Source organism: Periplaneta americana, chromosome 6 (genome assembly GCF_040183065.1).
Source record: "Periplaneta americana isolate PAMFEO1 chromosome 6, P.americana_PAMFEO1_priV1, whole genome shotgun sequence".
Taxonomy (NCBI): Eukaryota; Metazoa; Arthropoda; class Insecta; order Blattodea; family Blattidae; genus Periplaneta; species Periplaneta americana.
This window is the reverse complement of record NC_091122.1, coordinates 60,669,831-60,696,610: the sequence shown is the minus strand read 5'-3', so window position 1 is coordinate 60,696,610 and position 26,780 is coordinate 60,669,831. Positions and strand designations below refer to the sequence as shown.

The 26,780-nt window shown below is 34.4% G+C and overlaps 2 protein-coding genes across 4 annotated transcripts in view; one reads left to right on the top strand and one right to left on the bottom strand.

Annotated features, from left to right (window-relative positions):
- Positions 1–1,764: 1,764 nt before the first annotated feature.
- LOC138701363 (ferredoxin-fold anticodon-binding domain-containing protein 1-like) lies at positions 1,765–11,901 on the bottom strand. Of its 2 annotated transcripts, none has more exons than XM_069828184.1 (3): positions 11,770–11,901; positions 4,240–4,439; positions 1,765–3,340 (listed from the first exon to the last, which is right to left on the bottom strand). In XM_069828184.1, exons 2-3 carry the CDS (start codon positions 4,415–4,417, stop codon positions 1,812–1,814), a joined length of 1,707 nt encoding a protein of 568 aa, XP_069684285.1. In that variant the 5' UTR covers positions 4,418–4,439; positions 11,770–11,901; the 3' UTR covers positions 1,765–1,811. The 2 variants fall into 2 exon arrangements, with proteins under 2 accessions (XP_069684285.1, XP_069684284.1); XM_069828183.1 differs by having other exon boundaries at positions 11,801–11,901.
- A 732-nt stretch (positions 11,902–12,633) lies between these two features.
- Positions 12,634–26,780, top strand: part of LOC138701362 (histone deacetylase complex subunit SAP130-A-like) — a 93,196-nt gene continuing 79,049 nt past the window's right edge. For both annotated transcript variants that reach the window (XM_069828181.1, XM_069828182.1), the window contains exons 1-2: positions 12,634–12,756; positions 16,848–16,981. In XM_069828181.1, coding sequence (XP_069684282.1) covers positions 16,865–16,981 — 117 coding nt within the window. In that variant the 5' untranslated portion in view covers positions 12,634–12,756; positions 16,848–16,864. The remainder of the gene's footprint in view (positions 12,757–16,847; positions 16,982–26,780) is intronic.

Below are 26,780 nucleotides of genomic sequence, written 5' to 3'. Positions count from 1 at the left end.
AATAAAGTTCTTAATAATATGCATTGTTAGAGTTAATTATGGTGCATAAATTAAATATATCAAGAGTATATTTTTTCAGAATGCACTGTTTCTTCCATCCATTGGTGGCTCGTTAACATCTTTTTGGGGTGTTCAAATGATTTGGAAAAGTTTATATTTTTTCTGCATTATTATACTTACGGTACTTTAAATACACAGCACTGCAGTTTTTAAATGCAGACTGTATAGGTCATAGAGGCAATAAAGAGAAACTTTCACTCCTGTCTTGTCTCTGCTATTGCTACAAGTACGCTGTAGCGACTTCACTGTGTATAACAGCCATATACCACCCCTCACTGAAACCACTCGCCAGGGTGTTCAATCCTACTTTTAGCGATTTCTACTTGGCAAGTAATTTGCGCATTGATTTGAGAACTCAACCAAATTTTCGTATACAGATTAATGCTAAAACATATAATCGGTTTTTAGGAGTGAATGAGAATAAGATTTTTCAAAAGAAAATTATAGAGGGTTTAGTGAACCATTGAACACATAGCACGACCTGCACCTGCTTCTATCAGAAGGTGAAAAAAGTAAGCACCAAAACGTATTTTTAGATTATAGTTGATTCATATATATGATTTTATGCTTGTTTTGATGCTGGTACTCTCGAATTGGTAGATAGATATGTTAAATAATTTGCTTATTATAGGTCAGTTTCTGTCAGATGCGTTTCCAATTCACTGTGGGCTAAAGCAAGGAGATGCACTATCACCTTTACTTTTTAACTTTGCTCTAGAGTATGCCATTAGGAAAGTCCAGGATAACAGAGAGAGTTTGGAATTGAACAGGTTACATCAGCTGCTTGTCTATGCGGATAACGTGAATATGTTAGGAGAAAATGCACAAACGATTAGGGAAAACACGGGAATTTTACTGGAAGCAAGTAAAGAGATAGGTTTGGAAGTAAATCCCGAAAAGACAAAGTATATGATTATGTCTTATGACGAGAATATTATACGAAATGGAAATATAAAAATTGGAAATTTATCTTTTGAAGAGGTGGAGAAGTTCAAATATCTGGGAGCAACAGTAACAAATATAAATGAGGAGGAAATTAAACACAGAATAAATATGGGAAATGCATGTTATTATTCGGTTGAGAAACTTTTATCATCCAGGCTGCTGTCAAAAAATTTGAAAGTTATAATTTATAAAACAGTTATATTACCAGTTGTTCTGTATGGTTGTGAAACTTGGACTCTCACTTTGAGAGAGGAACATAGGTTAAGGGTGTTTGAGAATAAGGTGCTTAGGAAAATATTTGGGGCTAAGAGGGATGAAGTTACAGGAGAATGGAGAAAGTTACACAACACAGAACTGCACGCATTGTATTCTTCACCTGACATAATTAGGAATATTAAATCCAGACGTTTGAGATGGGCAGGGCATGTAGCACGTATGGGTGAATCCAGAAATGCATATAGAGTGTTAGTTGGGAGGCTGGAGGGAAAAAGACCTTTAGGGAGACCGAGACGTAGGTGGGAGGATAATATTAAAATGGAGTTGAGGGAGGTGGGATATGATGATAGAGAATGGATTAATCTTGCTCAGGATAGGGACCAATGGCGGGCTTATGTGAGGGCGGCAATGAACCTCCGGGTTCCTTAAAAGCCAGTAAGTAAGTAAATAGCTTATAATGTATTTTAAGCAAAAATTTACAAAGTTTAGAGTTCTGGGCACAAATGGATTAATGGAAATAAATCGAAAAATATAGAATGAAAATACAAAACAAATAGGCTATAATTTTATTGAAATAACGAAAGACTGAATTATTTTATGAGAACTCCAAATTTTACATGTAACATTTTTCCTATAACATTTTCCTGGATGTGAATGGCTTTTTTCCTTGACAAAGCTTTATAATATGACTGATATGTGATTCTGTAACATCGACTACGCCAGCCATCTGGAGATTCATAAACATCCAATAATTTTACATCAATAATTATGTCAGCAGCCATGTTCCATAACATGGTATAGAACTTATCTTCTTTAAAGTTAGGATTGTCAGAGAAACATATATCAAATGTGTACATTATGGATTCAAAACAGGCATGTTTTAACACTGGAATATTCTTATCTAAAATAACTGAAGATTTTTTCACCCATAATTGCCTCCAATTAGTAACATCAAACAACAGTTCTGCAAGTTTATTGAGATATATCACACATACTGAAACACTACTGGAATCTTCATTGCCTCCAACACCACCTGCAAATTCTTTTGCAATCAGAGTCTGCATTTTATTCAATAACTCTTTTAATGCACCATTACTGTTGATAACTACATCTCTTGTGGATGTGAATATTTGATCCAGAGTTGAATCTTTTTCAGAATTGGATACAGATACATACATGTAATCTTTTTTAAATAACTGAAGAACTTTTCTACAAAATTGTTCCACAATATAAGATACTCTATGTCCTGTTAGCAAAACGTGACAATATACTGGTGCACATGAAAAATCTTCCCCTAATTCATTGAAAACCATTCCTGGAAACATAATAATTTCATCTGAATCTGTATTTCTCAACATAAAAACTTCGTCAAGCTTATCTAAAAGTGAATGACGCAAATAACATTTTTTATTTTCCTTTGTATAGCACACAGGTCCACCAGTTGGTGTGTCTGTGTATAGCGATATATGAGCATCAGAGATACAACTGATTTTGGTAGCTGTAGACACATTACACTGAACAAAATGTCTCAATTGCTCCCATAAGTAATGCAGTGCAGAGCCCTTCTCTTGTATAGGATTCATATTGTACATGTGACTATAGATACCTGAACATGTCAAATTTCCAAATTCTGTTTTTAATATTTGATTTTCTAGACACTGTGATAATACATCCACTTCCATACTAGAATAAAGCGGTTCCCTTTTCACAAAAGTATGTACAAGAGCACCATCTGTATGGAAAGCAGTGTTTCCACCTCTATATCCGACACTTTTATAACCTGGAAAAATATCACTTCTAAAATGTTCAACAGACACTAGAACTAAATCACCATGTCCAGCCATCTCCACAACCTGCCATGTATCATCCCATCGACGAACTGGTTTATCAGCTCTGGTACCACCTTGACCTTTACACAAAGACACAAGTATCTTTCCATCTACATGAATCAATTCTGATGAACTTATAAAAAAACGTTTCAACAGGTCTCTATTAAGATGTATTTTCATTTTTCCTCCAGTATGAGGGAAGTTAAATATGATTTTTGAAAACTTTTCATTTTTAAGAACAGGATGATGATCCATTTTTGTAGCATCTACATCCAAAAGTACTCGAACATCTGAAATAAATTGTGAGTATTTAGATACGAATTATTTCACTTCAAAGATCACATAAAGAGTTATTTTTCCATTACGTGGTAAAGCTAGTCTAAAAAATATATATACAGTAGAACCCCGATTATCCGTCACCCTATTAATCGATTGTCAGATCATCTGACTTTTTTTTTCTAGCTCCTATTTTCTTTTTGCTGCAGAAAAATATATGTAGTACTGTACATTATGTTTCTACATAGTTTTTCTATAGAAGGTTATTACAAACCTTTACTCTTACTACAAAGTACATAGTAGAAAAGCTTAGCTGTCGGCAACAAAAATAGTTACTTGTAAAAATAATCACTACCTGCTTCTAAAGAAATTACCCCAAGAATTTCCACAAACCCATGTACAATTCAGTCCTTATCCTTACTATTCTATGCTAAATGTCTTCCACAGTTGTCAAAAGAAAACGAATTGTGTTTATTTATTTTAAAAAATTACAAATAATTGAGAGGTCTAGGAAATAAGAAACTGTGGTTAATGCTGCTTCAGAGTAGGAGATTGGCGTTACTACTGTACACGATTTAAAAAAAAACAAGGATAAAGTATATATAGTGTAAATCTACAACATGAGACTTCAAGTATTCCTATCTTTCCGCAGACAACCATCAATCATGAACTCTTGATCTTTAAGAACCTGTCATTGACAACCAAACTTTTAATGTACTCCTGATCCACTATATAGTACGTTAAACACAAGACCACGAAGAAAATTACGAAATTGTGTATTATGAACTTAAGTTATACACATCTTTTATGGTACGGATTATCCAATTTTTTTCGATTAACCATTCAGTCCACCCCCTTCATTACCACGGACAATAGAGATTCTACTGCACATGAAATAATGTATATAGCCTACCTTTCTGTTTCAAATATGCAATATTCTCTTCTGTCTCTTTGGGCATAACATCAGATTCTAAGCAAGAAGCTGTTACAGTAATGGGAAGGTTCAAATTTACTAAGCCAACAGCAAAGGAAAAATTTCCTTCTCCAACAAGTAATATCAAATCCCCTGTTGAAAATGTATCTGGATGCATTTTTCTTTATTTACTCCATAGTCTGAAAATAAAATCAGTTTAAATTAGGCAAGTAAATCACAGACAGATCTAAATATCGAGTCTAGATACAGTCTAATAAGAAAGTTTACAGTTTTATTGCATTTTTGTTATCAAATACAGACCAAGGAACTGTAGTATAACAAAAATTTTAATTTAGAGAATTAATTTTAACTTTTCTTACGTGAATGTGCTATTGGCAAATGATGAACACCTTGAGAAGCCATACTCCTACCTGTACACATGTACCTACTATATAAAGTAACTTTCTTTGAGGAATCCAGTGGATAGGCTGTTACATAATTTTTAAGTAATTTCAAGCTACTTTAAAGGTAATACAGTGTGTCCAGTTTATCTTAAAAATTTTTTCTTTTTGCTTCTAATAATGATTCTACTGCAAAATATATTCTTAAAGTTTTCTTTTTACTTTTTCTTATTATGTATAAGTAATTTATTTCACATAACAATACTAATGTTGGATGAAAATAACTTAACAATTCATTGAACACTTGATGCTATTGTCATTTCATGTCAAATGAATCATAGGTTTAGACCTCATATTCTCAAATGTTCATTCATGATTTCTTTTATTTATTGCTTGTGCTTATAGAGTAAAAAAAAAATACTAAGTTCAGAATTTTTGGTCCCAAAGGTGTGTTTTTTAATTTAAAAATAAGAAAAATAAAAATCTCTGTACCTCCAAAACTATCATAGCTGCAAGTTAGAGCTGATTCTGGTATCAGTTTAAAACTCATGCTATAAGCTTTTATTTGATTTGCAGCACATTTATGCTGTAATATTTGATCAATTTTTCCAAAATTCGATATTTTTTAATTCTGAACTCAGGAACACTCCATTTAAATTTTCTTAAACAAATGCATGTTTCTCTTACACATGTTGACCAACTGTGGTAGAAATTTGAAGATGGACAAAAGAATGGGTTCAGGAGAAATGAAATTTTAAATGTAATATTGCATAAAATTTCATGATTTAGGAGTATTCATATCACTTCCCTTTAAAGAAAGTTTAAGTATTATGCTCACCACAGGTAATCTCAGTTGATATAAAACTTGTACCTGTAAACCTATAGAGATAATCTAAAATATCTTTTTTTTAAATTTACTTGAAAGAGAAATAGCTGCATTGAAATTACTTTTATAGCCATCATCTGCATCTTGTGAGAAGAACTTTTAAGTACACTTTCTTCGATACATTTAACACAACACTATTCAGTGGATAGTTTCTGCATAAACTGCACAGAAATATTCCCTTTTTAATTATTACATATTATAGTCTCACTTATACAAAAATTAAGATTTAGAAACAAACTTTGTTCAATTTTTTTTTTTCTTGAAGAAGTGAGGATGGTGATGTTGATGATGATATTTCATCCTTGGTCAATGAGCAGACTCTTCCAGTTGGCGTCTTGGGCTCACCCTTTTTCAGGAGAGAATCTGCTGGCACATCCAAAATTTCTGGATGTCGTGTTGGGTAAAAAAATGAAGCAAGTCCTTTTGGATGAAAAACACGAAACTTGAACTTCCTAGATTCAAGATTTTTTGCAAAAATACAAGCGACCTGCCACCAAGTTTGAGACTTGTTGCCATTGGTTATGACTAAGTAAAATGCATATTCTTTTCCACACTTTTAAAGGTACGCAGAAAGGTTATACTTCGTAAGACACACCTAGGTAAGCAGTTTTAACTATGTTTGTTAGTGCTTATAAATGCTTATTTCGCAGGAAAACTTTTTTTGCTTATTTTACGATTTTTAATTAAAACAGCATATTTTACCCAAAAACTGTAATTTTGTTTAAAAGTGCGGAGGTGGAGTCAAAACCACTCCAATTAATGCCATGCTCCTCTTAACAGGATTTAAACCAATTCATAGATTAATTGAAGAGAAGGCACTAATTCTATATGAAAAGCTATTGAGAATTCCTGGAGACCAATTCTGGCAATCTTATCATGTCGAAAGAATGTTGAAAACACAGCACGGATTTATACAAAGAGTCATGGAATTGAGGGAAATATATCAGATTTGTAATACTCCAGAACCTCTTCCTCAATTTTTAAATCCAATACTTTCTAACTTCATCTTATTCTCCATAGATTTGGAAGATGATGTTTGTAAAAAAGAAACACCAGTAGATATATTAAGATCCCTGGCTCCTGAAACAATTAACCTCAAGTATCCAGAAACTGAGTGGCTTCGTGTTTATAAAGATGGATCCAAATCGGAGGATGATATTAATGTTGGTGCTGGTGTATACAGCGGTAGGCACTCATAGGTCAGCTTATGATGGTGAAATTGAAGCTATCAGGGTAGCCTTAGCTCAACTGATATGTCATCAAACTAAATTCAAGAATGTCGTCATCCTGTCAGACTCCAAAGCAGCCATAGAATCTGTAGGTTCCTCAGACTCCGAGTCGTCATCAATCCAAGACTGTCAAAATGCCATACAACTATTACAAGCAAAACACAAAATTGTGGTACTACAGTGAGTCCCCGGGCACTGCAACTTATTTGGCAATGAGCAGGCCGATGCCTTGGCAAAAAACGGTGCTAAAATTTTACAAACATCTCCTAAACCAACACCCTTCCAGACAATAAAATTATACATCAAAGAAGTTGCCCGTTGTGGTGTGTACTCCCATCAGATTGCCGAAAGAACATATGACAAACACTGGAGAAGGGGCCTTCTATCAATACCTAACGGACCAAGAAGATTGGCAGTCGCGCATTTCCGCCTTGCAACTGGTCATGACTGCTTGGCGCAGCATCTCCACCATTTCGGTATTTAACAACATCCAACCTGTACCCTTTGTGACCTTCAAGAAGCGATGAATAGGGATCATCTCCAACACTGCCCAGCTCTAAAATCACTGACTGAATGTGCCAGATACTGGGAAGCAAGAAGCCTCATGCCTCTGTTTAATTCTTAGTTTTTAGTTCTTGAAGGATTTTGTTTAGTTCCTTCTTTAGATTTAATTTTAAGTTAATTTTTTTAATCTTGAGGTTGTGTTTAGGTAAAAGATAAGTTATCTATGTACCTGTCATTTGAATAAATAAATAATTTTTAAAAGTGCATATTTCACTCTTAGCCGTCATTTATCACTGATGTCCTTTTTTTTTATTGACTAATAAAAAATTAACTTCAGTCAAATGCATAAGAAAGCAATGCTAGGGTACGACCCAGGAAGTTGTGAAATAATACTGCATAGTTCTAATTAGGAGAGAACCTTGGGATTTCATTAGTACTTCACAGAATTCGTCAGTAAACTCATTTTTATTTTATTATTTAGTTTCTAGTGTATATCTGTCTACTTGAGTCCATTTCTGTATGTTACCTGGTCAATTATCTCATCAAATTCTTTTACTAGTCTATGTCTTAAGTTCATTTACTCCAGAACATTCTTGGCACTCAACTGTTGAGGGATTGCACATGATGTTAGCTAGACATGCATTATAACCTTTCAATGGTTCACCATCATTCAAGACAAAATTCTGCATATCAGCACTGCTCATCATTAACTTATTGTTTTGGTGCACAATACAAAGATAGTATATGTGCCCGTTTTTCTGCTAAAATACAATTTTTAGGCCTCTGTTCACAAAACTTTGAAAAACCTATATATAATGTGTCAGACATTCACTTTTTTCACTTTTGAAAAGTTAAATTAATCTCTTAAGTTAGCCAAAATATATTTATAAATTAACTTTTGTATCCTTGTTTTTAACTGAAATGCAGTCTTTCTTCCCTGGTATTATTCTGCTAATATCATCTCTATTATAAGATTCTACCACTAGTTTTGTTGTATTGGTGTCTAGTGTTTTCCCATGCTTAGCATTTAGAGTACACAGAGAATACTTTTTTCCCTAAATTATTTTTTTTAGTTGTTTGGGCCATATAGCTACTTTGGAATTCCGAAATTTTGCTACATTCTTTTAAAAGTCCAACATGGTGGCAAAATACTAAGTACAGGTATTTTTTTCACTCCATCTCTCTGAATGACAAACTTCTCTTTAAGCTGATTAAAAATTTCACACACTCCCTTCCTCGTCCTTAGCTTTTGAAGTTTGAAACACTGAACATTTAGAGGGTATTAATTTCGTTTTTAGGCATCCAATCTTAAATACTTTTAAGCATAAGACTGCATCATCATCATATGCACCACAACCCTGTTCGGGCCTTGGCCTCCTTAAGGATTTTCCTCCATGACTCCCTATTCCTTGCCACCATCCACCAGCTCTTGACTCCAAGCTTCCTCACATCTTCAATAATTATTTCATCCATCCACCATAATTTGGGTCTCCCAACACTTCTTCTTCCTTCCGGTTTATACTCCATGACTCGCTTAGGGATTTCACTATTTTCAATTCTGTATACATGTCCAGCCCAACGCAATCTTGCGACTTTTATGGCTGTAACAATGTCTGGATACCCATAAAGTTGGTACAATTCATGATTGTATCTACTTCTCCATTCTCCCCCTTCGTTTATGGGTCCATATATTTTGCGCAATATCTTTCTTTCAAACAAGTTCCATTTATTGATGTCAGATTGAGACAGGGTCCAAGTTTCACATCCATACATTAACATTGGCCCTACCAATGTTTTGTATATTTTTACATTTAGATTTAAAGATAAGTAATTTCCATTTAAAATGTCTTAGCAATCCACAGTAGCATTTATTCGCCATCAGTATTCTTCTATTTATCTCCTCCTTGATGTCACTGGTTTCATTAACAAAACTGCGAACTCTTTCAAATTTAAATTCGTCAACCAAAATATGTGTTACAGTGTCATTGGACTTTTTACTGTTCACAACCATATAGCCCTATATTTTTTTATCCTCATTGATTTTTAGGGCCATTTTACCTGCAGCAACTTTTAGTACTGTAAAAGCTCTTTTACATCTCCTTCTGTTCTACCAATGATATCTATATCGTCCGCAAATGCTAGTATCTGATTTAATCTGTAGAATATCATTCCTCTCGTTTGTATCTTTGTATCCCTTATTACTTTCTCATAAGACTGCATATATTAAGTTCTTTTCTTTTTTTTTTACAGGTGATTCACCAATAAGTTCCAAAGACTTATTTAAATAATTAACAAATGTATCAGCATCAATAAATTGAGGACGTCACCTGATTAAGGGCATATAGAGAAAAATGTAGTTCTGATATAAACTAATTTCAATGTTTGTCAGCTGTCAGGTTCATCATAGTTCTGTCGAAAAAGTAAAATTTAACAGTGAAGAAAAACTTTGACACAACTATGATGAACCTGACAGCTTACAAACATTGAAATTAGTTTATATCAGAACTACATTTTGCTCTATACGCCCATAAGGGTGACGTCCTCAATTCATCCTTATTCTTGCTACAATATCAGCAGTTTCATATCTGTGTTTTTTTCTGGAATATTTAGGCTTCTTAAATTCTTTTGATAGCTTTAGTCTGCATCTATCACATATTTTTATGCCCCTTTCTATTACACCTTAAAGAGCACATCCAAACAGTTCCATTCCGTAGATTCTTCTTACCGGTTTTAGATATCCTGCGACTTTGAGTGGATTGCAGTACTTAGCAGAAATAAAAATAAATAAATAAATATATATATATATTGGTGTGCAAGAGGTCAAATGACTTTATTGTCAAACACCTGACATTAGAAAACAATAACATATTTTTTTTTTTTCGCTATTAGGGTATGTTGCCATTATTGCTACGAAAAGAGGACATGCAATATTTTATTTTAATTTTAGTATGTTATTTTATGACGCTTTATCAACAGCTTAGGTTATTTAGCGTCTGAATGAGATGAAGGTGATAATGCTGGTGAAGTGAGTCCGGGGTCCAGCACCGAAAGTTATCAAGCATTTGCTCATATTGGGTTGAGGAAAAACCCCGGAAAAAAACTTCAACCAGGTAACTTGCCCCGATCGGGAATCGAACCTGGTTTCGCGGCCAGACGCACTAACCGTTACTCCACAGGTGTGGACGACACGCAATATGTGCTACAGATCTGTCTAATCAGAAAATTGAAATGTATAAGTTAGTAATGTTTCTGAATCACTTACTTTTAAGCAATCACATCACGCTTAATAATAACAGTGAGTTCAGAAACAGCTGTAGTGACATTCGTCTGAATACTCTCAGCGACTATTAAGCATAATTAATTCAAACTTTCTGATATGCTTGCCATGGCATGTCTGGATCACAACAATGTTCTCCAACTACATGAATAAGAACTGCAAGAAAATCCCTGACTTGTTAATTGTTTCAGATTACCATTCGTTGTAGTGTACAATAGTTCTCCTGAAAGTAAAATCAATGTATTGCAGTACCATATTAAAAATCCGTTTCCTTAAGAATCCATTCTTTCTCCATCTTCAAATTTTGGCAACAATTAGTAGAAACATTTAAGAAAAAAAAAAGTATTTTCTTGATGGGAATTGAAGGGATGTTTAGGAGTTTTTAAAAAAATGAAAAATATCACAGCATAATTTTGCTGTGATTTCAAATGAAAGCCTACACCATGAGCTTTAAAATGACACTAAAATCACCTCTGTAACTATACGAATTTTGAAGTTACAGACATGGTAATTTTTTATCCTTTGATGAGTCATAACAAAAAATCTTAGACTTTGCAGTAATTGTCAACACCATGAATACATCCAAATACCAAGACATTAAGGAACTCTGGATATCAGGATTTGTCCATCGCTGTGGGGTAATGATTGGCATGTGTGACTATGATACGACCAGGATGGGTATGGTCGGGACAAGCTACCTGATTGAGGTTTTTTCTGGAGTTTTTCCTCAATACATTAAGAGCAAATGCTGGGTAACTTTCGGTGCTGGACCCTGAACTCATTTCGCTGGCATTATCACCTTCATTTAATTCAGACGCTGAATAACCATCGCAGTTGATAAAGCGTCATAAAATAAACCAATTAAAAATCAATAAAGTTAGAGGGGATTTGATGAAATAGGTTATCAACCCGTAGCATACTGTCTGTGACAAGGTTATGTAAAGTTCGATGAGTATTTAGATTCACAGTTTTACTGTCAGTGATAACATTAGGTTAGGTTTGATGAGATGGGCAACTCCACTATCAATGGCAGAGTTAAGTAGTATTTCATGAGGATATAATATATCTGTGATGGTTTCGCACAAAACTGACACAAATGAATGTAAGGCCCATTATCCCTCACTTCCTCTTTTTTTTCATTGTGAAAATTATCTCAATAATATAGGCCTATATACAAAGAAATGCTAATTACGCTACTCTGAAGTTTACATAATTGTAAAACCATAAACTCACATGCACTATTTAATTAGTAATACAAACATACATTTATTTATATAATATATTCCACTGTAAACCCTACAAATTCCAACCACCAAAGTCAAATAAAAATTTCGCTTTCCCTTTCGTCTACAGACAGGCCATTCATAGTTGCCAATATGATGAGATACCAGTTCCTATAATAATTTCGACAATTAATTTATTTTATTAGCATAAATTTGTAAGAACATTTTATATAATTAAATAAGATCGCAATGATATATTAAGCAGCCAATAACAAGAACAGCATGTAACCAATTCAATTACTTAAATTCATAACAAATTAAATAAAAATAGTGTTGGTGTTTGCTATTGGTAGAATTGTTGTTTTGGGTCGTTACAATCAGCTATAATAATACGAATGCAATAATAGAATGAGAAATAAAAATTTAAACACCATAAAAATTTAAATTTCTACTCGACTGATATTATAAAATAAACATTATGAAATTTATAAAACAATTATTGTTTTGAAAAGGGAACCAGACCACAAGACGAACATATATATTTTTCGCCATTTGGTAATTTCTCACGATTTGGCAACCATGTTTTGTTGGCACCTTTTTTCTTATTCAAGTTGCTTGTAGCATGCATGTAATGTTCTCTGCAGTTCGTATAAATTCCGGCTTATAATAATTTCGAATTATGACATATATAAATCGTTACGTTTCAAATTGTAAAATAACATTGTTTACATTTGATTGGAAATTGTATTATTACATTAGTATGGCGCGTATTTTCTAGTAAAATAATTTGTTACTGCCAAGAGTGACACGTGATTTTCAACCTATCGTAGATTTGAAGGAAGTTACGTCAATAACATATACTCCAATCAAAAGTGTGGTACTTCAATGGTGTTATTCGTACGTACAGCTGTTATTTGTTGTTATGCATTCTGGTATTCGATATAATGGCTATCGAAGAAGTTTTCTGGCTTTTGGAATAAGTTGAACAGAAAATCATGTAAGTAATAATTTCTGTATAATGTACTGATTGTATAAGGAATGTGCTAAAGTCAAATTCGAATTAACGTGTCGTTCCAGTATTTATTTCTGCTGAAGCTGATACGTCAATTTTGGTTCAAATTGTGAATTCTTAAATTATTATTTTTTTTACTGGTAAAATAAGTGGTTCTGTACTATTTATGCTTGTATTGTAGACATTGTACTTAAAATTTCATTGCAATATGTTATTGCTCAATATAATGTTACTCAGGCAGGAACTTGAAATTAAGTACGATGTTGAAAATAGCCTACGTATGTTTGTGGATTGAGGACCAAGCGTTCTACCGGGTGTGTATTTTTCAAAATATTTTGTAAACATTGTGGTAATAGCAATATGAATGGCTTCGTAGTTTTTGTTTCTATTGAAAATAATGGACTTTTAATTTATAAGTCGCCGAGTATCATTTTACACGTATGAAGTGATGAGATGATTGAACCTAAATATGTTCACTTTGTGGTATAATTAATTAAATTGTATCATTATTTGTGTTCATACAGTTGTAAATTTCTAATTTACTGTATAATATTTTGCAATTTTCAGTAATTAAGAAGGCACCCTTATATACAGTTTTAGGTATACATTGCCATTGGTAAGGCAATGCCAGATGTTTCCTGTTTACTGTTAATTGTTTTACTTATTTTTAAAACGGTATTAGTACCGGATCCTTAATTATTGCAATCATAACATTTTTTATTGAAATAAATTGTCTCGAATAATAAAACTTGTAAATGTTATTGGATACCTTTTAAACGCCAGAATTTCATTCCTTGTCACTCGACAAAGGAGAATGAGGTATACCGAAATTGATTTGTTAGTCCACAAAGTTACGTGGTATATTGATTGAGGTATTTTCGTTAAAATATAAGAATGTCGTTAAAAATAATAGTCTGATACCGCACTCGGCGAAGATTCAACTGCAAATACTGAATCGACATTTATATTCTAAGATTGAAGGACCTCTACGCTTGCCTTGAAGCATTACTTAGCTGTTTTCATATCATGGTAGAATGCTCCCTGCTCGTCTGCATATTTCAGGTTTGTTTTTTTCTACAAAAACTACAGCATTTCACGTCTGTATAATTGTATACGTATTTTAAATATAGTAACCCCCATGTTTTAATGTCTCCATCATAGATATGTAATATTTAAACAGAAAAGGGAAACCAATATCTCTTCATGGTATGAACCAGGCTTTTGGGCTGGAGCATGCACAGTGTGGCATTCTTTGACTTAGAAAATACTCGAATCGCTCAATATTTCTGTTCCTCACTGTACTTACCACTGGAAGTGGTAGGATTCGATCCAGCAACACTGCCTGTACTCTGAAAGATACTCCAAAGTGTAAAGCAACAAAGGCAGTTCAGGAAATCGCAGTAAACTATACCTAATTGTCTATTTTACATTATGTCACAACCGATGTATAAGTTTAAAATCACATGTCAAACTTGATATTAAAAAATGGAGAAATAAGTAAAAATACCAGTTATAAACAACACAGCTGGAGTTGAACGTAAGCCACACATGATACAATGGCAACAGCCAGCATGAGTTGTGGCAGTTACTGAAGATACGTGATATTACTGGTTCTTATCAAGGTTAGTGGTGTAGCGCCAAAATACTAAAAATGTAGTGAAGCTATTGTAAGTCTTTGGTTTCGCTGCCTAGAGTGTTGAGCTTCTATAAAATGATTTCCTATGTCGGATCTAAAATTTAGGTAGACCTATACGTTGTACTGTCATGTCGGAGATTGTCTTAATCCTCATGTAAAACAACAAAGTACCTGAAAGAGTTCTTGGTTTAATTCAACCAATTTGACATAGGCCTACAATGTGTAGGCCTGTGATAATTACAGATTCGTAACTTTCCTGGAAGATGTTGCCACTGTATACACACCCTGTACATCTGATGAATAGCCTATCCCACTCCATCACATTCTATGCCAAAGTAATGTTGGCTAATCTAACCTAAACTTTCTTCCAAGAAATATTGCTATCTCATAACCATACCCTCTAAACCTGCCAACTAGAAGCTAAGCTAAGCTAAGCCAAGCCAAGCCAAAATAACAAAAAAATGTTGTACAAGAGATATTATGCTCTGATCAAACTTTTTAATTTTGTGTACGAAGAGGTTTTACTCACCCAGTTGAGGATTGGCCACTGACATCTTCCTATGTGTCAAGCCTCAGCCTCCACTTACAGTGGAACATTTTTTTATTGCATTGTAGAAAATATGACCGTGTATAGAATTGTATAGAATTGTATAGAATTTGGCCGACTCAGCGTGACACTCTTGGAAATGATTTAAATTGTACAAATGCAGTTCTGAGATTTTTATTGAATAAAGGACTTGACAGGGTGATTTAGTTTTTTATTGACCCATTTTACTTAATCCTTCAACCCTTTATATCCAGAGGTTACATTTGTTGTTTGGTATATGTTTTTAACAAACTTGACATTCGGAGCTTTTACATCCGAGTATTTTAGAAATGCGCCAGATAATTTATTCTTGGTGGCATTTGTTTTATTATTTTATTGTTTCTTAAAGAACTCCTAAAGGAAATAACATTTCATTGGATACCTAGTCATTGTGGTATAACTGGAAACAAGAAAGTCGATAATATTGCAAAACAGGCAACATATTATTTGCAACCAAGACCTCTTCAAGTGATATCTCTATCCAGTGCTTTTGCTTCAGTAAAGTCTCATTTTACAAATCTATGGATCAACAATTGGCTCTCTTCTGACAAAAGAAAAATTTTACAGTCTGTACAAAAGAAACCAAATGACCTGGAAATGTACAAAAATTTGCCCAGACATGTTCATACATTTTTAACAAGAGCCAGAACAGGTCATATTGTCACTCAATTGTACCTACACCGATTTCACATTTCTGATAATCCTACTTGTCTGTGGTGTAATAATCATGATGAAGATCTGGAACACATTCTTCTATACTGTCCATCCATAAACCGCAAAAGAAGTAAATTAAAATCATCAGTACCAGTTGCAGAAGACACAGCCCTGCAGTATATATTGACTACATCCCAACTCTGGCTACTAGCAACAGGCATCTGTAATGAATACCGATCAAAATACCCCTCATTTCTCGTGAAAAACAACTGAATAGACTATATTGGACTATAGTGGACTTTGTTGTCAGCAAACAGCTGGATACATTAAGAAGATTCATTGTTTCTTTTTAAATACTAGCTAGGGTGTGAGAACTGCTCACGTTTGTGATTTTTAAGTATCATCACCTTGTTGAAACTGCATTTGTGTACCTCATTTTAACCGTGATAACGCTTTTTTTTGTTCTTTTAAGCATCCTGATTATAGTATTGTGTTTTTGTTTTGTAAAGGATTTTAGATAAGGGCGCAAATAGCCATAGTAGCTGATGCGCCCATTTTAAACCCCACTAACTTTAACTTTGTTGCTGAAGTGAGAACTACTCTAATAAAGCCAAGCCAACCTAATTGTTTACAAGGGCTAACTATCAACTCACTACACTCTCTAGCCTCGTCACTGAACTAGGGACTAAGCCAAGCCAAGCCAAGCCAAGCTAACCTAATCATTTGTTTAAGAAATAACTTCAACTGCAGATCATTGTATGCAATAATGGGTCAAGTCATTATACGGATTCTAGACTTTATCTGTACATTTAATTACAGGTAGATTTTCATGTACATAGATTTGATAATATGGCAATATTTTATTTGTGAATTTGAAAGACGGCAATAGACAAGAAGTACTAAGAATTTTTGGTGATGTTCCATCACATATTATTGTGTATTTAAATACACTGCTTCACTTTCTAGTTCAAACACTTTATAAATAGATACTTCAGATATTAAAATCTAGAAAAACCTTTTCAAACTCTAAGTATGGTACTACTGTTTCAGTGTTAAAATATTTGTTCATACTAGTTGTATATTATTTTAAATAATTTTCAAGTAGGCCTATGTTTTTAGAGAATATTTTACAATATCCACAAAGCATTTAACAAAATGAAATTGTTGAAAATGTGAAAGAATTTTTTTTCTTTCTATTAGATAAAAGCAGAATCAGAATGAGTTCCATTGGGAACTCAGGAGGAGATAGAGAAGCAAACCAAGAGAGGCATCCAGTTGATTTGGCAGCTAAGGCAACATTGAAAACTCCTGTTGACTCTACAAGGACAACTTCGGTTAGTAAGTCACATTTTCTTTTAACGTTTTGTAATATGGCAGTTATCTTTCATTAAATGACATAAATTCATTATGTAACCTATAATGACATTTAAAAACAACCTATGTGTGAAATAATTGATTTTTTCATACATTACAATCATTACTACAGAGAAATCAAACCTAAGTTGCAGGTATTTTCACTGACCCACGAAGTTGTTTTTTGATGGGCAGCATGTTAGGTCATGAAAGTTGTGTTTACATGAATTTCAGCAGCGTTTCCCAGACAGCCATCAAAACAGTGTATTGTTAAATTATTGGGTCTCTATGACTATAGGATATCGGTAGTATCTTTATGAGAATATTATGTTGGCTAGATTGGGGAATGGGGTGATGTCATAAGATTGACATCATCGGTTAGTAGGGTTACATTTTGTGTTTGCGGGTAAATATAGAGGTCGCTGTGAATTCCGGTGGTTAGGTTGGTGTAAGTGTAAATTTTATTGGTGGTTGGTACTGATGAGGTTTGAATGGCGTACCGGTAAAGCATGTGTTTGGATGGTATGTAAATCATTCTATTATTTGTTCAATTCGTGAGCAGTTATGCTACTGGTGATTTGTTTGGCTATGGAGTGCGTTGCTGGCCCAAGAGCAGTGAAATGGAGGGCTAAACAAGGTCGACGTATGTGAGAAGGTTAGAGGGTTAGTTGAGGTGATATCTCAGTGACATGAGGTCTACGTATGTGAGAAGGTTAGTGGGTTAGTTGAGGTGATATCTCAGTGACGTGAGGTCGACATATGTGAAGGTTAGTGGGCTAGTTGAGGTGATATCTCAGTGACATGAGGTCGACGTATGTGAGAAGGTTAGTGAGTTAGTTGAGGTGATATCTCAGTGACATGAGGTCGACGTATGTGAGAAGGTTAGAGGGTTAGTTGAGGTGATATCTTAGTGACATGAAGTCGACGTATGTGAGAAGGTTAGTGGGTTAGTTGAGGGATATCTCAGTGACATGAGGTCGAATACTGTGAATTCAATGATTTAAGTGCATTTTCTCTGCCGTGTATAGTATCGAATTGCGAAAATTTCACCTATGGGATCGTGTTGATGATATCCTATTTTGAATAAGAGCAGATGGGTTGTATTCCAGAATGGGATGTTGCGAAATTGTTTTCCTGATATCCTATTTTGGATAAGAGCGGATGGGCTCTGTTCCAGAATGGGATATCGTCAATTTGTGTGATTATTCTTTTCAGATAGTTTTATTTACTCGTCGTATTGGTTTACGTCGGCGATGTTGTGACGTCACTGCGTTGTGACATAACTACTGCCATGTTGTGACGTCATCGTTTGTCGAACTTGACGAAAATTAAGCGATATCCTATAATAAAAGAATCCCAAATTATTTAATAAGTGAAAAGAAATAGGTCTAGTTCTTGACATGGGGAAACATCTGGAGCATACCGGTACTCAAATCAAACAGATATTTGGAGATAGGCATCTAAGAATGGAGTTAAGTTTAACACAAGAATTGAACATATAATGTTCTGTGGTAAGGACTTCGAATTTCCTCAAGTTTCATCTGTATGATACTTCAGTCCAGAAATTGAATCCAAGTCGATCCAGTATTTCTTTTTTTCACTGACGGAATTGGCTTTATAAACATCCATAATAGGTACCATATTTACTCGCATATAACCCGTATTTTTTACCGAAAATATGGGGGAGGGGGATTTACGTGCGTGTTGTATGCAGTAATTTTTTTTGTGGGAAAGGTTTTGTTGGAAAACAAAGCTTCCTCACCTTATTAATCTCACATTGTTACTGTAGCAGCGTCTGAGCTACTCTCGCCCTTGTGTGTATCAAATTCCTTGTTGTCATTTTGACTTCCATAGAGTACATTTGCGATGCTTGTTTTAAAAAAAAAGTTCTTTACAACGATGTCCATTGAGACCATAGTCCATGCCTATATAATCCAGTCACGAATTAATGCGAGGTATATGCGTCCCCCCCCCCCCCCATAAATTACACGCTGAGAAAATAGGGTGTGAGATATATGCAAGGGCAAGTGATATACAAGCAAATATGGTACTCGTTAATTACTTTCTGAAAATCCACAGTTTTCTCACGAAATCCCAGTAAATGATGAAAAAGTGGGAATATGAAATGCAGTTAGTATGTGAAGACTAATTGGGCCATATTTTTGTATGAAACAGTTAATTTGGAACATTATGTGAACATTTTGCAGCTGTTTTCACGACTTCTCAGTTAGCAGCTCCAGAGCCGGAACACTTGTCTCGACGCTCTGTTTTTGCTGACGATCAAGTTATCATTGCAACATCAGAAGATGAACTGCAACGAGCCGTCCACAACTTACAAATAACTGCTTCAAAATTTAATATGGAAATATCAACTGAAAAAACCAAAACATGGCCTTTTTAGGAAAAAATCCAGTTCCATCCGAAATCATTAGAAGTGACACATTAATAGAACGTGTGAATTCATTCAACTATTTAGGTTATTATCTATCATACATCACGGATGATGATATAGACAACAAAATCTCAACATTTCTAAAAATTGTTGGAACCATCAACAGTGTATTCAAACCTTTCCAAGTACAAAGACATACAAGGCTGAAAATCTACAAAACTCTCGCACGACCAGTTTTGGCTTATGGCAGTGAAACATGGACACTAAGAAAATGTGACGAAAGATTGCTAACAACTGCTGAAATTAGATTCATGCGAAAAACTGCTGGATACTCTCTTCTCGACCATCATCGGAATGTAGATATTTTGAAGGAATTAAAAATTGACTTTTGTCCATTATCTGCAGCAATACAGGCTTCAGTGGCATACACATGTTAAGAGGAAGGATCACTCTAGATGGCCCAGGCAGATTTTGTCGTATGTCCCAAGAGGTCGAAGAAATTTAGGAAGACCCTTGAATCGCTGGTAAGAGACTGTAACAGATCCACTGGGGTCTAACACTTGAAGGCTGATGATGATGATGATTTTTGCGGATTTGAAGAAAGTTTATGCTATTTGTGGGCTAAAGATGATGGAGTGTCAAGTAGAAAAAAACGAACTCTTAATCTTTGGAGGTGGTTCGAAACATTTGTGCTGTGTATGGGAAGATTGCCATCGGAGGAAGGACTGCAAGAAAATGAACCCCATATAAAAGTTAGTTTCCCTCTACAGAAGACGATGTTATGTTTCTGGTGGGATAAAGAAGGCATCATGTACTACAAATTGCTTCCCAGGAATGTAAATGTAGCCGCTGACATTTATTGCCAATAACTCAGATGCCTTACAGCCATAATTAAAGAAAAACGACTGAGAAGACTGCATCAAGTCCTATTGCAACACGATAATGCACTCTCACACACTACTAACATGATGAAAATAGTTATCCAGGAGTTTGGTTGAGAGGTGATTCCACATCCCCCATATTCTCCCGATTTTGCACCCTCAGATTTCCACCTTTTCCATTCTCTATCCAGCAATCTTCAAGAGAACTCCTTTCATAATGAAGAAGCTTTACAAATTTAGCTTGACGACTTCTTTAACTCAAAACCAGCAGATTTTTTTCAGACAGACTCGAAAAACTACCCCAGTGTTGGCAGAGAATCATCGATAATGTAAGAGAATATATTATTGATTAATTTCTGTCTTCTTTCTTACTTACAAATTACTTTTAAAGAACCCAGAGGTTCATTTTTGCTCTCACATAAGTCTGCCATTTGTCCATATCCTGAGCAAGATTAATCCAGTCCCTAGCATCATATCCCACCTCCTTCAAATCCATTTTAATATTATCCTCCCATCTATGTCTCGGCCTTCCCAAAGATTTTTTTTCCTCAAGTCCTCAGCTAATACGCTATAGGCATTTCTGAATTCTCCAATATATGCTACATGCCCTGCCCATCTCAAATGTCTAGATTTAATGTTCTTAATTACATTAGGTGAAAAATACAATGCGTGCAGTTCTGTGTTGTGTAACTTTCTCCATTCTCGTGTAACTTTGTCACTCATGGCCCCAAATATTTTCTTAAGCATCTTATTCTCAAACATGTTTAACCTCTGTTTCTCTCAGAGTGAGAGTCCAAGTTTCACACCTTACAGAACAACCGGTAATATAACTGTTTCATAAATTCTAACTTCTAAATTCTAAAGCTTCTCAACCGATTAATAGCAGACATTTTTCATGTTTATTCTGCATTTAATTTTCTCTCGAGTATCATTTATATTTGTTACTATTGCTCCAAGATATTTGAATTACTCCACTTTTTCAAAGGATAAATTTCCTATTTTTATATTTCTATTTCGTACTATGTTCTGCTTACGAGACGATCATATACTTTGTTTTTCGGGATTTTCTTCCAAAACTATCCCATTACTTGCTTCAAGTAAAATTCCCCACCATTTTTTCTAACAGTTTGTGGATTTTCTTCTAACATATTCATGTCATCTGTGTAAACAGATTATGTAACCCGTTCAATTCCAAACCCTCCCTGTTTTCCTGGACTATCCTAATGGCATATTCTAGAGCAAAGCTAAAAAGTAAAAGTGATAGTGGATCTTCTTTCTTTAGTTTGCAATGAATTGGAAAAGCATCAGACAGAAACTGCCTGTATGAACTCTGCTGAGATATATTTTAATTAATCAAACTAGTATCTTGAGAATACTAAATTCAATAAGCATATTATATAAAACTTCTCTCTTAATCGAGTCATATGTCTTTTTGAAATCTATGAAGAACTATTGTACTGTGCCCTTATATTCCCATGTTTTCTCCAATATCTTATCGAATACAAAAAATCTTATCAATAGTCGATCCATTGTGCCTTAAACCACATTGTTGATCCCCAATAATTTCACCTACACATGGAGTTAATCTTCTCAAAAGAATATTGGACAAAAGTTTGTACGATGTCAATAAAAGTGATATTTTTTGAATTCCGAAAACTTCTGTTACGACGAAAAATGCTACCTACGAACTTTTGCATCAACATAATACAACGAAATTCCCAATGATGGTCACAAACAAAAGTGATAACTGAAAAATACAGCTATTGAACGTGCAATCATTATAGAAGAAACATTACAGCAGTACTATACTTCTATTTGGGTATAAATGTTGTTCCTAGGACAGCTTAGCAATTAATCCATATTCTCTTTGGTGTCCCAATACAATTTACTTAGATATACGAGTAAATTATTGCACAAGTTAGTGGCGTGTTGATGACTTATTTCAGACTTCCTTAAATAGAAGTAGAGTGACACAAGTGAAATGAAGTTGATGGTCTGTAACCTTTGTTATTGTATTGGAATGGAAATTTAATATGAAACATTCAGAGTCAATTGTATGGAAATTGAGCAAGTTACTTTAATATGCATATGGTTTCATGGAAGATCATCTTCAAAACATGTTCGCAGTTGGCTGTTAACCTGCGACAAGTGAAGTTTCTTTGTTTTTGCTAGTCTTTTGTTTCATTTTATTCATTCATGTGCAAAGATGATGATAATGTTGGTAATTTGTATGAAGATTTTTGCATTGTATCTTTGTTGTGAAGTTGATGTAGAGAAAAGTTCAGCAGTGTAAACTTAAATGATTATGAAATTTTGTTATCTATAATGTAGATCTTGATATACATTTACATTGATAGTATGGTTATAAAAGTGTTGAAACGAAGAATTTCATTTATGAATTGGATGCATTTATATGATGGAATTTATTACCCCTGTTGGGTTTGGATAATAACCTGCAGAGTTGAATTTGGTTGTATTTGAAAAATTTGTAATGAATTTTGTCTGGAGCCCTTGTTATACAGAAGCAGGATTCTTTTATGTATCATAAATTACAACACGGACTTTCAAGCTGTAATTTAATTCTGAAGAAAGCCATTATAATAAAATCTGTAATTCTTGACCTCAGATTTGATGGCAAACATGATAACTACTTGATCACAGAGGTCAGCTGTTAGATTGTGGTTTAGTTTTGAGTTTATAGTAAAACATTTTCGAAAAATTACCTTATACAGAGGTGGTCAAAAGTTTAGGACATGTTTCTGAAAGTGTATATATTAGGTAAATTTTAGGCAGATTTTGTGTACTCTTAAATCCCAAATGACGACCAGAAAGAGTCATTTTTGTACAGAAATGAAGGTGATAAGATCGTATCTACATTGGTCAGTATATTTGAAAATTTTGTATTTCTGCACCAAATATAACAACGCTCTATATCCCATAATAGTGTAAAGCACAAATAAACAAATGCTGTATGAATGAATGAGAAAAAAAATTCTTTCGTTATGCACAAATTCAACCAAAATCTCACTTATTCCTTAAACCAAAATTAAAGTCAATTTTCAGTGTATTCAGTAATGTCTTCATGAGCCCTGAGACAGGTTTGGCATGCTCAATACCAGGTTATCCAGTACATCTTGCAGAAGAATGTCCCATTCCTCTATGGCAATGGATCTGAGGTCCCATAGGGATTGTGGTGGTTGGGGACAGTTAGCAGTTCCTGTTTTCACCAATCTCCAATGCATGCTCCACACAATTCATGCTAGGAGATGATGGTGGCCAGAAAATCCTTTGAATACCATGTCTTTCCAAGTATATATTCACAGAGTTGGCGCGGTAAGCACGAGCATTGTCATCTACGAAAGTGAAACTTGCTCTTCTGGTATCTCTAAATCCACGAACAATGGGTTCAAGGACGTTGTTCTCATACTGCTGTGCGTTCATATTCCCTTGGATGTGAACTGTACTTGTTTTTTTTTTTTTTAAAGATGAAACATGACAGTAGCATTGTGATTGGAAAAATAACTGAATGTCACATAGCTGATAGGCCTGTTGCTATGGTAACAATTATGAGTTGCCAAAGTTACAGTTCCCATGTGGGAGTGTTTAATAGCTTTCTTGGCGACATTTATTTTGTACACAGTGTTAGCATTGATACGTTTCATCTTTGATTCTCTGTCGATTTTTGTATTGTTTTTTTTTCTTTTTACCTTTACATCAATTGTCAATGAATGTTTTAACGTCAGCCATCTAATGTCAATTGCTAGCTTGTCAGCTGACAGCGTGGTAGTCCATATTGGCAACATAGCGCTGTAGTTACAAGCTCGGCCGCTTAACTGTCATGTCCCATCTTAAAAAAAAAAAAAAAGATAGCTATAGTGGTGTGCAGCGGCCCATCATGATTCCTCCCCAGAAGAGTGCTGAACCACCACCTTGTTGGTAGCATTCAACAATGAAAGCTTCATTCAAATGTTAACCATTTGCCCTCCAGACATGAATACTCTTGTCATCTGGATGCAATGCAGTGCATATTTCACCTGTAAATAAAGTTTGGGCCCATTGTTCCCGGATCCAATTTTCATATCTTCTTGCCCATTGTACATGCTGAACTCTGTGATTATAATCGAGGCATGGCTCCCTGAACGAGTCCTACATTGTTGAGTTGATTCCGAACAGTTTGTGTAGACACATTGACTCCTGTAGCCGCTTGAAGCTCCCTCCATAAGGTGGTTGCAGTGATCCTAGGGTGTCTCCAAAGGGAAATACAGTTGTATCGGTCTCGTGCAGTGGTTGTTTTGCGTGGTTGACCTATCCTAGGTCTATCAGCTATAGCATGTGTCTGTTGGAATTTCTGCTGAACTCTGAAAACATCCCTTTGATTGCATCACACCCCTTGAGCTACCTCGACTTGTCATATGACCATGTTGCATTGAAGTCACTATTCGGACTCTTTCTGCTGCTGAAAGTATGTGCCGTGGCATTGCCATATGTATAGTACTGTAAACAACAACAGAATCTTCACTCCTTATTCAACTGCACTCCTTCAGCTCACCCTCGCAACTGATCACTATCTCTGTCTCTAGTGAATGAATGAGCGAGCACATTGGTAGTAAAGCAAATGTAATGCGTTTCAAAATTCAACATCGTTAATTGGACATGCCCAGAAATACAACATTTTCAAATATTCAAAAAAAAATTTTTACCATTGTATGAATCTCATATTTTAATTTTTTCACACTTTTGTTTAATTGCACATTTTTAATTCTGAATAATTATTATGGTAGTAATAGATATTTTCTAAACTAACTACAAGCAAATACTCTCTAACATTAATACTGGAAAGCTTTCCTGTTTAGCATTGCAAGCGGCAGCGAAAAGTAACAGTGCTGCCATCTAGCGGCTTGAAACGTTCGCACACTCCGTGCGTCATGCTGGGTTATGTGAAGAAAAGAGGAGAGGTGTGCATTTGATTTCAATAAGAAGCTGCAAAGCAATAAATAGTATACTTTAGAGTCACTTTGTTCATAACATTTTTAATTAATAACAAATTACAAAGTTATTAGAATAGAAATGAATTGATAAATTCTCATATTTTCAAATTTGATGAAATCTAGTTGTGCATGACTTTAGCAGCTTTCATACATCGCTTGTTTTGTTTTTTAGCTGTATGGTTGTCCATTTTATTTTTGATGTAACAATTTATTAACACATTGAAATATTTATCAATGAAGACATTGGCACAGTCACTGCAAATGGACATGTTAACAGGGAGCATTACCATTTTAACTAGTTCTTTTTTTTTTACACCAATTCTAGTTTTACAAATAACATGATCAATTTCTTTGAAAACATCAGAACACAATTGGCTGAGCATTAGAGAAACATCATTAGGGAAAACAATTTTTGAATCTTTACAGTATTTTTTATTTGCGATGTGCATTGTTACGTCATCGTTGGGGTTTTCTTTACAAGATAAATTTCTTCGACAAATTTCGTGATTTATTCTGCTACACACCCAACCTGCAACATAAGCCCTTGCATTTTCTTGCAACACGGTTTCTTCATTTGTATGCTGTACATTTTTGTCATCAACTCACCAACAGTTACATCCAAATCGGAGACATCTGTAATACCGCCTTCCCATTTTTTCTTTCTTTTTAAGCGCACTTGTGACATAATGAATTCATCATTAGAAACAATTTTGATTAAATCAGTATTTGAACTGGTTGTCTTCAAAGCTCTCACTTCCGCCCGAAGAGATGAAAAATATATATATATATATATATATATATATATATATATATATATATATATATTTTTTTTTTTGTTTAGATACCAACTTTTGAGCTGCAATCAATTTCTTAGAAAGTGTCTTTATCTGAAGATCTTGAGCCATCTTTGACCTTTTAGGATTTCTTGCATCTTAAAAAATAAACAGGGACTTAATTTAGTGAAATATTAATAACGTCTTGAAAGTCTAGGGCTAGGTAAATAATATTTTGCGAATAACTAACTGAATCAGTTTTTATGAGAAAACATGAGTTCACACACTTTCTTCACAAAATCAATAATTCGTATTTTTATGTTACGTATCACAATATGCGTCTATTTAGTTTGAAAAAGTCATGACGTTCAGTATTTTATATGGAGAAACTATAAAGAAATTGTGTTTGGTATGATGGAAGTAAAGTACTTTTATGCGGTTTAATAACTGATTCACTTAGCACAGAGAACATATTATTGCTAATGTACTATCTGATTATGAGGTACCTGGTAGAGGACTATCGTCGTTTCTGTCTGGAATTGGAGAAACCGTCGCCTCCTCGATGGAAGGTCTAATGCGTTTCTTTGGGGACCTTCGCGCTTCTTTCATCGTACTTTGACCCATATTTTCGGAAGAAGGAGCTGTTAAATTCAGTGAAGGATAAGCTGTTCTCTTCAGTCTGTTATTAAAAAAAAATATTAAAAATTAACAGGTCTATGACTCATTTGAAACTTCGGTACTTTTCC